This window comes from Thamnophis sirtalis, unplaced genomic scaffold (genome assembly GCF_051295495.1).
Source record: "Thamnophis sirtalis isolate CommonGarterSnake01/CBP01778 unplaced genomic scaffold, rThaSir2_p1.2 scaffold_15, whole genome shotgun sequence".
NCBI classification, from domain to species: Eukaryota; Metazoa; Chordata; class Lepidosauria; order Squamata; family Natricidae; genus Thamnophis; species Thamnophis sirtalis.
The window spans coordinates 46,616,191-46,630,827 of record NW_028261395.1 but is presented as its reverse complement, the minus strand read 5'-3'; the positions used below and the strand labels follow the sequence as shown (position 1 = coordinate 46,630,827).

General features: G+C 44.6%; 1 protein-coding gene across 1 annotated transcript in view; it reads right to left on the bottom strand.

The window, feature by feature from the left end:
• DNAJC11 (DnaJ heat shock protein family (Hsp40) member C11) overlaps positions 1-10,783 on the bottom strand; it is a 34,693-nt gene extending 23,910 nt beyond the window's left edge. Inside the window, exons 1-2 of the mRNA XM_087702048.1 lie at positions 10,656-10,783; positions 1,401-1,530 (exon numbers count right to left, since the gene is read on the bottom strand). Coding sequence (XP_087558174.1) covers positions 1,401-1,530; positions 10,656-10,730 — 205 coding nt within the window. The 5' untranslated portion in view covers positions 10,731-10,783. The remainder of the gene's footprint in view (positions 1-1,400; positions 1,531-10,655) is intronic.
• Positions 10,784-14,637: the final 3,854 nt, after the last annotated feature.

The window sequence follows — 14,637 nt, the reverse complement described above, 5'->3', positions numbered from 1 at the left end:
GGGGGGGATTGTGGGTCTACATGGTCTCTGCTTGTTTTCGGTAGACGTTTCATTACCAAACTAGGTAACGTCATTAATGCTGGAGAGGAGGAGGAGGAGGAGAACTGTAGGGCCCTTGGTGCTCTCGGAGCTGGCTTATCTCTTGCAAGATGTTTCGTGACCCCCGCTAGGTAACATCACCAGTGCTGGAAGGGGGGTGGGATTTGAGAGTTGGGCGGAAAAAGGAGGAGGAAGATCGTGGGCTCCTTAATGCTCTCTGAGCTGGTTTCCTCACAGACTTTTCATCAGCAAACTAGTAACATCATTAATGCTAGAAGGGGGGAGGGGGAGGAGGAGGAGGAGGAGGAGGAAGAAGAAGAGGAGGAAGAAGAAGAGGAGGAGGAGGAAGAGGAGGAGGAGGAAGAAGAGGAAGAAGAGGAGGAGGAAGAAGAGGAGGAGGAAGAGGAGGAGGAAGAGGAGGAGGAGGAGGAAGAAGAAGAGGAGGAGGAGGAAGAAGAGGAGGAGGAGGAGGAAGAAGAAGAGGAGGAAAGAAGAGGAGGAGGAGGAGAAGAAGAGGAGGAAGAAAGAGGAGGAGGGAAAAAGAGGAGGAGGAAGAAGAAGAGGAGGAGGAGGAGGAAGAAGAAGAGGAAGAGGAGGAGGAAGAAGAAGAGGAAGAGGAGGAGGAGGAGGAAGAGGAGGAGGAAGAAGAGGAGGAGGAGGAAGAAGAGGAGGAGGAGGAGGAAGAAGAAGAGGAGGAAAGAAGAGGAGAAGGAGGAGGAGAAGAAGAGGAGGAAGAAGAGGAGGAGGAAAAAGAGGAGGAGGAAGAAGAAGAGGAGGAGGAGGAGGAAGAAGAAGAGGAGGAGGAGAGGGAAGAAGAAGAGGAGGAGGAGGAGGAAGAAGAAGAGGAAGAGAAGGGGAAGAAGAGGAGGAGGAGGAGGAGGAAGAAGAAGAGGAGGAGGATGGTTGCATCCTTAGTGCTCTCTGATCTTAGTGATGTTCTTGCAGAGATTTCATGGCCCAACTAAGTAATATCATCAATGCCCCACAAAACACACAGTCAGTGGTAGGCCGCCCTGATGATGTTCCCTAGCTGGGTCACGAAACGTCTGCAAGAAACCCACCAAGCTTAGAGGGCACCAAGGACCCCACAGTCCTCTTCCTCCTCCCTTCCCATCATTCCTTCTCCTTCCCCCATTCTCTTTCTCCTCCCCTTCGTTCCTTCTCCTTCCTTCCTCCTCCCCTTTTCTTTCTCTCTTCCTTCTCCTCCTCCTCCTCCTCCTCCTCTTCTCCACATAACCCCACTCCCTCCTAGCACTGATGATGTTCCCCAGTTGGGTCATGAAAACGTCTGCAAGAAAACCAAACCCTGCTCGGAAAATAGAAGGGAGACACCCCCACCCCCCCCACCCCCGGCCTCTCACCTTCATAAGCCTGATGGAGGAGGTTGAAGAGCTGCTCCGCCTGGGTCTTGAGTTCGGGGTCTCTGTGCTTGTCGGGATGGTACAGCATACACAGCCGGCGGTAGGCGGCTTTTAACTCCTCTTGAGAGGCCTGGAGAAAGGGGGGGGGGAGAAAAAAAAAAAGACCAGAAATCCCCATTAAACCAGCAATCGAGGCTCCTGAAATCTGCTACATAAGGAAAGCCGAGCTTTTTGACGGTCGCAAAAGAGGAGGGGTTGGACTAGAAGACCTCCAAGGTCCCTTCCATCTCTATTCTGATTGATTGATTGATTGAAATGGCCTAGGGTCTCCTGCTTGATCAGGGGGTTGGACTAGAAGACCTCCAAGGTCCCTTCCAGCTCTATTCTCATTGATTGAGTGATTGTGTCAGGCCTGCAGCGATTCCTTTAAGAATCTTTGGCCTGCCACACTCTCATTAAGGGGGGGCATAGTTTTGCCTTTGACTCTGATTTAATTCTGCATGATATTTGGAACGCTGACAGATTGATTAAAATGGTCTAGGGCTTCCTGCTTCCTGCTTATAGCAATAGCAATAGCAGTTATACTTATATGCCGCTTCATAGGGCTTTCAGCCCTCTCTAAGCGGTTTACAGAGTCGGCATATCGCCCCCCACAGTCTGGGTCCTCATTTCACCCACCTCAGAAGGATGGAAGGCTGTCAACCCTGAGCCGGTGAGATTTGAACCGCTGAACTGCAACTAACAGTCAGCTAAAGTGGCTGCAGTAAAGCACTCTAACCACTGCGCCCCCTCGGCTCTAGCAGAGGGTTGGACTAGAAGACCTCCAAGATCCCTTCCAGCTCTAATCTTAATGGATTGATCTTGGCGTCATCTCCTGGCCTTCACAAATTGAAGAGCCCAGCTTCTGTTCTTAAAGCAGCAGAAAACCACACTGTTTTTAAATATAAGTAGCGGGACTGGAGCCATTTCTGGAGTTAAGGTTTTTTTTTTTTGGTTCTGTTTTATATAAGATAGATAGATAGATAGATAGATAGATAGATAGATAGATAGATAGATAGATAGATAGATAGATAGATAGATAGATATAGATATAGATATAGATATAGATATAGATATATAGATAGATAGATAGATAGATGATAGATAGATAGATAGATAGATAGATAGATAGATAGATAGATATAGATATAGATATATAGATGATAGATAGATAGATAGATAGATATAGATATAGATATAGATAGATAGATAGATAGATAGATAGATGATAGATAGATAGATAGATAGATAGATAGATAGATAGATATAGATATAGATAGATAGATAGATAGATGATAGATAGATAGATAGATAGATAGATAGATAGATAGATAGATAGATTGATTTTTACAACCCCTGGTAAGCCCCAATTATGGGAGGAAGCTAACTGCTTCCATCATCTGTCAATCGGCTCGTCACAAGAGTCCATCACGACAGAAACCCAATATTTTTACTGTTGCCTTTGTTATATTTGTGTTTTTATATTTGTGCTGATAAATAAATAAAGGGAGACTAGTATAGATCTATTTCAAGCTATTTAGCTCTCATCAGCTAGCCATACCCTTACTGGGATTCGAACCTGGGCTATATTACATAATAGGCAGACATCTTAGCCATTTATTTATCAGCACAAATAAAACACACACACACACACACACACACACACACACACACACACATATAAATTCTTAGCTCATCTCCATGCAAATTGGACAAAACCTGCCAGTTTCCGAAAACGCATTTCACTGCCTCTCTCTTTTATACTTGAGAATTAACGCCAATGAGGCAGGAGTGGGCTCGGGCCAGGATTTTAATCAAACGGGTGATAAATGGCTTAATGTGCTATTGATTAAGTCATAGAAATGAGCCCGTTCAATTTTTTTTTCAACCCCCAACCCCCCCCTTGCGCGAATATCACGTTCATAAAATGCAAAATTGGGCTTTTTCATCACCGCCGGATTGAGAGGGGGGGGGGGAAGAAAATCGCTAAGGTCACCGGCTCAATATCCCATGAGTGAGCACGTCTCTCCGAGGCATTTCAAGTCGTAAGGAGACTTTCAAGTCGTGGATATGGGTTTTCCTCGGTTACGGCCACGACTGAGCCCAAAATTTACAGTTCGTAAAACGGGTGTTATGACGGTGTCTCACGGCAAAGGAAATCTGGAGCTCAATTATCGTCGCAAAATCATTTTCTTGCCGTTGCCAGAACTATTGGCAAAAGTCAGATCCTTCCTCCCCCCCCTCCAATATCTCATCTCACCCTGGTTTGTTTAACTCTGGTCTCCTTGGTCAGACTAACCAGGATAAGAGAAAGACAGAGGATCGGAGGTGACGGGGCTGCAAATTTTAATTAAATCATTGTGGTAGGATTTTTATTTTTTTTTAATTTTCCACTAAACAGGTCAGGGACGCGAGAAGCAATTACTCGAGACGCCTGCCCCGAAGCCAGCATTCAAAGCTTGGAGGTGCCTGGGAGCTCTAGCTTGGTTCAATCTTGATTTATAAGTTCCTCAATTAAACGGCCTGTCATAACAGCCTTATATTTTGAAAGGAGGCTGACAGGCTCCATGGCTCTATTCACCTGGGCTCCGTATTTTTTACAATCCCTCCTGGCGACTCATCGGATGGCGGAAATCAACCCAGCCATCTTTCCTATTTAATAAACATAGTTCTGGGGTTGTTCCTGCTCTGAATGCAGCCTAAAATTAATAACTATAAAGAACTGTCACCTTGACAAAATGTTTGCCCTGAACAGATTTGGTCCTCTGGGAAATAAATGGCTTTTTTTCTTCCCCCTATTTATTTGTTTAGCGTTAAGTTTAGTTAAAAGGGTTTTCTCGCCCACTTTTCAAGCACAGCCTGGGAAAAATGCCATCTTATGAAAGTTATAAAACCACAAATATTACAACCTGGGTACTTATTAAGGGGAACTTAACGAAGGACATGAAGCATAGCTCCAACTGTTTTTTTAAAATCTACTTGGTTCTTTTTTTAAATAAAATAACAATAAAATACAATAGATGAAATTGTGCCTGCTTCCACGGGGAACAAATTCACATAAACGTGAAGGCACTCAAAATAAAATTTTGCAAAATTAAAACTACGGAGTCCGTACTGCTCTCTGAGCTTGGCTGTTTCCTTGCAGACGTTTCACAACCTGACTAGGAAACATCATCAGTGTCGGAAGGGAGTGGGGTTCGTGGAGAGGAGGAAAGAGAGAGGAGAAGGAGGAAGAGGAGAAAGGGAAGGGGAAAAGGAGAGGAGTGGAGGAGGAAAAGGAGGAGGAGGAGAGAAGGAAAAAAGGAGGAGGCGAGGAGGGGGAGAAGGAGGGGAAGAAAAAATGGAGAGGAGGAGGAGAAGTGAAGGAGGAGGAGGGGAAGAGAAGGAAAAAAGGAGAGGAGGAGAGAAGGAGAAGAAAAACAGAGAGGAGAGAAGGATGAGAAGGAGGGGGAGAGAAGGAAAAAAGAGAGGAGAGGAGGGGGAGAGAAGAAAAACAGAGGAGAGAAGGAGAAGGATGAGAAGGAGGTAGAGAGGAGGAAAAAAGGAGAGGAGGAGAGGAGGAAAAAAGGAGAGGAGGAGAGAAGAAAAACATAGAGAAGGATGAGAAGGAGGGGGAGAGGAGGAAAAAAGGAGAGGAGGTGAGGAGAAGAAGAGAAGAAAAACATAGAGGAGAGAAGGATGAGAAGGAGGGGAGAGGAGGAAAAAAGGAGAGGAGAGAAGGAAAAAAAGAAGAGGAGAGAAGAAAAACATAGAGAAGGATGAGAAGGAGGGGGAGAGGAGGAAAAAAGGAGAGGAGGTGAGGAGAAGAAGAGAAGAAAAACATAGAGGAGAGAAGGATGAGAAGGAGGGGAGAGGAGGAAAAAAGGAGAGGAGAGAAGGAAAAAAAGAAGAGGAGAGAAGAAAAACATAGAGAAGGATGAGAAGGAGGGGGAGAGGAGGAAAAAAGGAGAGGAGGTGAGGAGAAGAAGAGAAGAAAAACAGAGAGGAGAGAAGGATGAGGAGGGGAGAAGAGGAAAAAAGGAGGAGGAGAGGAGAAGGAGAGAAGAAAAACAGAGAGGAGAGAAGGATGAGAAGGAGGGGGAGAGAAGGAGAGGAGGAGAGAAGGAAAAAAAGAAAAGAAGGAGGAACTGTGAGGTCCTTGAACTTTCTGAGCTTGGACGTTTTCTTACAGACGTTTCACGACCCAACTAGGGAACAACATCAGTGTTAAAAGGGAGTGGGGATTTCCTCTCCAGTTATATATGTCCCCACTCCTTTCTAGCAACTGGCATGTCTTTATGACTGTAAACTGAACGGTTGTAAGCCAAGGACTAGTGGTTTGCCTGCACAAGTGTGGAAATCACCTTCAGGCAATATGGCCAGGAGAGCAAGAACAAGAAGACAGGAGTTAAAAAGAATTACGCTTTGTCCTTTTTTAAAAATAAAATAAAATCGTGATTTGATAACAAACTCTTTATTTCTGCCGCCATCAAATATAATAAAAGCCGCAAAACTTTCGGAGCCGGATAAAGGGCCCGCGTGTCTTTCAATTAGCCATTAACTCTGCAAAAGGAAGCGATTCTACATTCTTGGCAGGACTGTTAACACTGATGATAGAAAAACAGAGTTTAGCGTCTCGTTCCAATTTTATTTCCCCCCTCGGGCAATTTAAAACCGGAGTGGGGTGGGGGGGTGGGGGGTGGGAGAAGAGGCGAGCCGTAGATCTGCTCCGACGGAAGCTCTCCCGAACTAATTAATCCCAAAATTTAACGCATAACACATTTAAAAGCACCGTTTTCTCTACCTCTGATGGTGCCAGTCGATTTGATATAAAAAGAGGCTTGTAGCTGAAAAATATGAGCTGAGTAAAAAAGGTAAAACATTGCCTAGTCCAGTGTTTCTCAACCTTGTCAACTTGAAGATGTCCGGACTTCAACTCCCAGAATTCCCCAGCAGTGGTTAGGACAGTGTTTCTCAACCTTGTCAACTTGAAGATGTCCGGACTTCAACTCCCAGAGTTCCCCAGCCAGCATTCGCTGGCTGGGGAATTCTGGGAGTTGAAGTCCGGACATCTTCAAGTTGCCAAGGTTGAGAAACACTGGACTAGTCAATAAGTAGTCCTCAACTTACGGCAGTTCGTTTAATGACTTAAGAAGAGCAAGGATTCACATAGCAAGAAAGGACGTCAAAAAGGGGGTGACATTCACTTAACAACGGTCTGGCTTAGCCAGGGAAAGTTCGATGCTCGATTGTGGTTGCAACTTGAGGATCACCTGCAAAGGGTTCCAAAATTTGGATTTTTGCCTCCTAAGAGGCCTCCCTCTGGCATTTGCCTTTGTGAAGGGGCTTCTTATCCATTTCCCTGAGAGCCTCTTTGACCCATTCTGGCTACCCTGTAGGACCTTTTCCAAGCCCCCACCCCACCCCACCCACGCTCCTCTAATAATAATAGATGAAGCTTTGTACCGTATAGCTATGGCCCTTAGATTTATATACCGTTTCACAGGGCTTTATGGCCCTCTTGAAGCGGTTTTACAGAGTCAGCCTCTTGTCCCCCAACTATCTGGGTCCTCATTTGACCCACCTCGGGAGGACGGAAGGCTGAGTCGACCTTGAGCCAGTCAGGATCGAACTGCTGGCGCTGGGCAGAATCAGCCTGCAATACTGCATTCTAACCACTGTAACAGCAAGGAAGGAAGGGAGAGGGGGGTGAGGAAGGAAGGAGAGAAGGAAGGAATAGAAAGAGGGAGTGAGGGGGAAGGAAGGAAGGAAGGAAGGAAGGAAGGAAGGAAGGAAGGAAGGGAGAGAGAGAGGGGGGGGGGAAGGAAGGAAAGAATAGTCCTGAAGACTTATATACCGCTTCACAGTGCTTTTACAGCCCTCTCCAAGTGGTTTTACAGAGTCAGCCTCTTGTCCCCCAACTATCTGGGTCCTCATTTGACCCACCTTGGAAGGACGGAAGGCTGAGCCGACCTTGAGCCACTCAGGATCGAACTGCTGGCAATGGGCAGAATCAGCCTGCAGTACTGCATTCTAACCACTGTAACAGCAAGAAAGGAAGGGAGAGGGGGGTGAGGAAGGAAGGAGAGAAGGAATAGAAAGAGGGAGTGAGGGGGAAGGAAGGAAGGAAGGAAGGAAGGAAGGAAGGAAGGAAGGAAGGAAGGAAGGAAGGAAGGAAGGAAGGAAGGGAGAGAGAGGGGGGGGGGAAGGAAGGAAAGAATAGTCCTGAAGACTTATATACCGCTTCACAGTGCTTTTACAGCCCTTTCCAAGTGGTTTACAGAGTCAGCCTCTTGCCCCCAACAATCTGGGTCCTCATTTGACCCACCTCGGAAGGATGGGAGGCTTAGTTGACCTTGAGCCTTGTGAGATTTGAACTGCCAAATTGCAGGCAGCCGGCAGGCAGCAGAAGTACCCTGCAGTACTGCACTCTAACCACTGCGCCACTTCAGCTCTTTGTAGTATCGAAGTAGTATACCGTAGTATCAACCTTGTTAACTCTCAAGTGTTTTATCCACTATGAATTTATACACACACACGCACACACACACGGTAGCTCAGTGGCTAAGACACTGAGCTTGTCAATCAGAAAGGTCGGCAGTTCGAATCCCTAGTGTCACGTAACAGAGGGAGCTCCCGTTCCTTGTCCCAGCTTCTGTCAACCTAGGAGTTCGGAAACTTTTAAAAATGCAAGTAGAAAAATAGGAATCACCTTTGGTGGGAAGGGAACAGCATATAAATACGTGTGTTTGTAAATGTGTGTATATGTGTACGTGTATGTATGTATGTATGTATGTATATAGTTAGTGTATCTAGTGTACATACCTATTTCCCTGGCTCAGCTGATAAAGGAGGAGAACCTTGTGGCTTAGTGGTTAACACATCTGCCTAATATGTAATACAGCCCAGGTTCGAATCCCAGTAAGGGTATGGCTAGCTGATGAGAGCTAAATAGCTTGAAATAGATCTATACTAGTCTCCCTTTATTTATTTATCAGCACAAATACAACACATACACACACACACACACACACACACACTAGATTGCCAAAAGTATTCGTTCCCCTGCCTTTACTCGCATATGAACTTACTATAAGTGACATCCCATTCCTAATCCATAGGGTTCAATATGACGTCGGTCCACCCTTTGCAGCTATAACAGCTTCAACTCTTCTGGGAAGGCTGTCCACAAGGTTTAGGAGTGTGTTTATGGGAATTTTTGACCATTCTTCCAGAAGCGCATTTGTGAGGTCACACACGGATATTGGATGAGTTTACGTGGCCTTCTGCTTCATGGCTGAGTTGCTGTCGTTCCCAAACACTTCCACGTTCTTATAATACAGCTGACTGTGGAATATTGAGGAGCGAGGAAATTTCACGACTGGATTTGTTGCACAGGTGGCATCCTATCACAGTTCCACGCTGGGATTCACTGACCTCCTGAGAGCAACCCATTCTTTCCCAAATGTTTGTAAAAACAGTCTGCCTGGGTACTTGATTTTATACACCGATGGCCATGGAAGTGATTGGAATACCTGATTCTGATTATTTGGATGGGTGAGCGAATACTTTTGGCAATATTATGTGTGTGTATGTGTGTGTGTGCGTGTGTAGGTGTACATATGTGGGTGTGTATGTATATGTATATATAAATCACATGTATGTGTGTTTGTGCATGGGTATAGAGCTAGTCCTCAATTTACAACAGTTCATTTAGCGACTGTTCAACGGCCCTGAAAAAAGTGACCTGACCGTTTTTTCACACTTACACCCATCACAGCCTTCCCATGGTCACGTGATCAGAATTCAGACACTTGGCCACTGACCCATACTCATGACTGTTGCTGTCACGTGATTCCTCTTTGCGACCTGATCAGCAAAGTCAACGGGGAAGCCAGATTCACTGAACGACCGTGTGACTAACTTTAACAACTGCAGGGATCCACTTAAAATGGGGCAAAGCTCACTTCGCAAATGTCTCGCTCAGTAACATAAATGTTGGGTTCAAATGTAATCATAAGTAGAGGACTACCTTGCATATGTATGCATGTATATGGAAAGAAAGAAAGAAAGAAAGAAAGAAAGAAAGAAAGAAAGAATATATATATATATATATATATGTATGTATATATATATAAATAATACGTTCATATTCATATGCATATTCATTCATATATATATAGTTTTCGTAGATTTTCACGGGTGTGGGTATGCTGGTCTTGTTATATTCGGGTCTTGCCAAGAGAATCTCAAATCTTACACGGGAAAAGACCCGAATACAACAAGACCAGCATATATATTTATGTATGTATGTATGCATACACACACACACACACACACATATATATACATATATACACATACACACACACACATATATATACACACACACACATATATACACATACATATACAGAGAGAGATAGAGATAGAGATTGATAGATGGATAGAGATAGATAGAATGAATATAGATGGATTGATGGAGGGATAGATAGATGATAGGATAGATAAATAGAGAGATAGAGAGATATTTAGGCAGAGAAATAGAAAGAATATAGAGGGATAGAGGGTTAGATAATGAGATAGATAGATGGATGGATGGATGGATAGATAGAATGAATATAGATGGATGGAGAGATAGATGATGAGATAGATAGATAGATAGATAGATAGATAGATAGATAGATAGATCGATCTAAGAGGAGGAGGAGGAGGTGGAAAAATATAGATGGATAGAGGGATGGATAATGGGATATAGATAGATATTGAGATGCATATTTAAATAGATAGATGATAGATATTTAGATAAACAGATAGATATAGATACAGTATATAGATACATTCTATCCATCTATCCATCCTGTTAAGAGCGGGCATCAGAATTTCATCCTTCGTCCCTGCCAGGGTGTACACAGAAAAACTGACAATAAAGGCTACTTTATCTGTGGGCCAAGGGCTGGACTAGATGACCTCTAGAGAACTCCCCCCCTCCCCTTTGGGCCCCTCCTCGGCGGGAAAGCCCCCAAAACCGAGATTTCCTCAGCCGTGGAGCAAGAGAGCGGGAGGCTCCTACTTCATCTCCCACAAGAGTTAATACATTTGACCGACATCCCCGCCCGCTTCCCTCCTGTCAATGACTGGCCGAGCCTCTCCGGCCAGTTCTCCCTCACGCCTCCCGGCCCGCGGAATGCCCCGAGGCGGATCCCTGGAGGTGGCCGCGTCCCCTCAGCGCCTCACCTCCCGCCGCACGTTCAGCAACGAATAATAGTCCTCATTGTCCGGCGCTTCATCGCCTGAAGAGGCCGCCGCCATGTTGCCGACCTTTCACCTTCCCCGCGCGCATGCGCCGGAGCGCAGGCGTCCTCCCTCCCCCCCCCGCCCGCACACGCGGCTGTTCTAGGAAAAGAACAAGCAAGCAAGAGGGACGAAGAAACAGTTGCGCCTGCGCGGAAGGGAACCAAAGAAAAAAAAAAAGCCGGCGGTGGAAAGCGGGACATGCGCAGAAGCGAGCAAAGGGGGAACTGCGCGGGGGGTGGGGAGGAAAGGACGGCCGCGAGGTTTTGAAGGAGGCGCCGCGCGTGTGCCTTTGCCGCGCATGCGTCCTAACTGGTGGGACGGCAGAGGGGGGGGAAACCCCGCCTACCTGTGGGCGGGGCTACACGCTGCCCGTCTAAGGAAGCTGGGGATGCCAGTAACGTGTGAACCACGTGCAAAAAATGTGGATTAAATGTTAATATATATTGCTAGTCCATGTATGATAGGCCATATACCCTAAAACAAATAAATACACGTGCAAAGGGCTGGTGATTAATTGTGAATTTATGCACATAGCATTTATGTATTTACCTATAGCCCCTATAGTAAAGCAGACGTAAAGTGAGATTTGGACATTAAGTGTGAAACCTACTGTGTCAGGCTGGACAGCCTCTGAGGGCCCCTTTACTTCTATAATTAAAGCCACATAGACAGAGTTGGAGCTTGCAAAAGAACAGGAAGCCAGTGCCTAACCACAGGATGTTCTAAGCCGATGTCCCTATGTCAAAACCTATGTCAAAAGTCCAAGGTTCAATTAAACTTCGTTAATGACACGTACCCCATAAACAAAAGGAGAAGTAAGACCCCATCTCCTTATAAGGCTTCTCTCCTCAAGGTAACCACTAAGAAATGTGTTAAGTGTTTCCGTGTTGCAATGCTTTTGAGAATGTATAAGAATGCGTGCTTCGATAATAAAGGTTGTTCAGAACTTGCAATGCTAGCCATTTTGCTAGCTTTCTGAACCTGGCTGCCAAATAAACTTTTCCTGTATCCTGAGAAGTCTAACGCCTGTCATTTTCTGCAACAATAGAGCTGTAGGCAACGAAATTTCATTTGAATGTATGGGGATCAGTGTACATTCAAAGTGGCAATAAAGTTATTCTATGTTGTAATATAGTTCCTTGTGCAGGTGTGTGTCCCCCATGGCCCAGTTCATACTAGGGCTTGCAGAGTCACGCTGAACCACACAGGAGAAAACAAACTCCTAAAACGCCATAACATCCTGATAGTGCATAACATAACATTCTGATATGTGCCCTACCATTGACGTCCAGGATTTGACCATATATAGACTGAGCAGTAGATTAGAAATTGTACTTTTACAGGCTGTTTTTACTCACATGCTATTGCTCCTCCTGCCTTTGTCCTATCTCAATAAAAGGGGCTCTCAGACCCCCAATCTGGGTCGCTCCATCTCGAGAAAGTTAGTGTCCTGTCTTTTCTCAACATTGGCCTCATGGTCGACCCACGGGAACATCACAATTCTATTCTATAGTCTCCATATATTATTCTACATGCATCTATATTATTATATTCTATATTCTCTATATATTATTCTACACGAATCTATTATTCTATTCCATTTCTATTCTATATTCTATTCTCTATATATTGTTCTATATTCATCTATTCTATATTATTCTATTCCTATTTTTTATTCCTATCCTATCCTATATTCTATTCTCTATATATTATTCTACATTCATCTATTCTATATTCTATTCTACTCTAATCCTGCCCTGTCCTGTCCTATCCTATCCTATATTCTATTCTCTATATATTGTTCTACATTCATCTATTCTATTCTATATTATTCTATTCCTATTCTTATTCTATCCTATGCTATTCTATATTCTATTCTCTATATATTATTCTACATTCATCTATTCTATATTATTCTATTCCTATTCCTATTCTTTTTTATTCCTATCCTATCCTGTTCTATATTCTATTCTCTATATATTGTTCTACATTCATCTATTCTATTCTATATTATCCTATTCCTATTCTTATTCAATCCTATGCTATTCTATATTTATTCTCTATATATTATTCTACATTCATCTATTCTATATTATTCTATTCCTATTCCTATTCTTTTTTATTCCTATCCTATCCTATTCTATATTCTATTCTCTACATATTATTCTACATTCATCTATTCTATATTATTCTATTCCTATTCTTTTTTATTCCTATTCCTATCCTATCACGTATTTATTAAATTTTTACAACAGCCATCTCCATGACAAGGTGACTCTAATTGGGTCTTAGTGACTCAAGCGACTTACGTCCATTTTTCACACTTACGACCCTTGCGGCATCCCCATAGTCATGGGAGAGGGAGGGAGGGAGGGAGAAAGGGGTGGATGGATGCCCAGGGCTTATCCCTGAAACAGATGTTTCCTCCTATGAAGTCCGACAACCAGCAGAACAGAAGTTTCTCCTCCAAAGGGACTAGAATGCTGCTCCCTTCTGTTAAACTAGCAGCCTTCGGCCACTTCTGGGTGATTCTGCCCGATGTCCTTACCTGGGCTGGAAAGGGAGGGGAGGGGGGTTGTTGGAGGGGAGGATTGAAGAGGCCGGAGGCTCCTGTTCTCCATGCAGATGGACAGAGCATGAATAATGCAAATTTCAATTCTTATGAAAATGAGGAGCTTAATTGCATTAGCCGAGGAGGGAGGGAGGGAGGGAGGAGGAGGCAAACATTTTCGGGGGGTCTGTTTTGTGCCCTCTCTGTTTTGAAGGTCCATTTGCCACCTCAGAGCTCTGGATCCCCTCCAGGATCCCACAGGGGATCTCCTCCTTCTCGTAAGATCTCAAGGTTGTCCTTCACTGCCTGATCTTCAGCTCTTCTCCAAGATCTCAAAAAAAACAAAATACGTGTCCTTTCCCTTCGAAGAGATTCCCCAGAAATGTCCTTCTCTTTCTCTACCTTGCAAGGGGATCGCACTGCGCCCGTCATAAATAGGGTTCCGTTGCCAAGCGCCTGCATTTCGACCATGTAACTGCAATGGTCGTAAGTATGAGTCAGCTGCCAAGCATCCGAAGTTTGATCTCTGTGTGAATTTGACTCTTAAGGGAAGCACCAAGCCGAGCATTCAGATGGCAACGTCTCCCCTGGGAAGAGAGGGAAAAGAAGGAAAAATAACATACTTTTTAAACAAAGCCTTTGGAAGAATATCGGGGTCTTCCAAACCTGGTTCAGTAAACCAAGATCTCCATGCAGCTTCTGGCTTGCCTAGCACAGAGAGAGAGAGAGAGGGTGGGATGGAGGGAGAAAAGAGAGAGAGAGAAAAGAGAGAGAGAGGGAGAGAAAGAAAGAAAGAGGCTAAAAAGGGAGGCAATGAGAGAAAGAGAGGAAGAAGGACAGAGAGAGAGAAGAGAGACAGTGAGAGGAAGAGAGGAAGAGAGAGAGAGTGAGAGGAAGAGAGACAGAGAGAGAGAGACAGTGAGAGGAAGAGACGAAGAGGGACAGAGAGAAAAACAGAGAGAAAAGAGACAGTGAGAGGAAGAGAGAGAGATAGAGGGAGAAAAAAGAGAAAGAGAGAGAGAAAGAGAGAGGTAGAAAGCGAGAGAGAAAGAGACACAGAGAGAAAAAGAGAGAAAAGAGAGACAGTGAGAGGAAGAGAGAGAGAGAGAGAGAAAAGAGAGAGAAAGAGAGAAAAGAGACAGTGAGAGGGAGAGAGAAAAAAGAGAGAAAAAAGAGAGAGACAGAGAGAGAGAAAGAGGGAAAAGAGACAGTGAGAGGGAGAGGGAGAGATAAAAAAGAGAGAGAGAAGGAGAGAGAGAGAGGGAAAAGAGAGACAGTGAGAGGGAGAGAGAAAAAAAGAGAAAGAGAGAGAGAGAGGGAAAAGAGAGACAGTGAGAGGAAGAGAGAGAGAAAGAAAAAAGAGACAGAGAA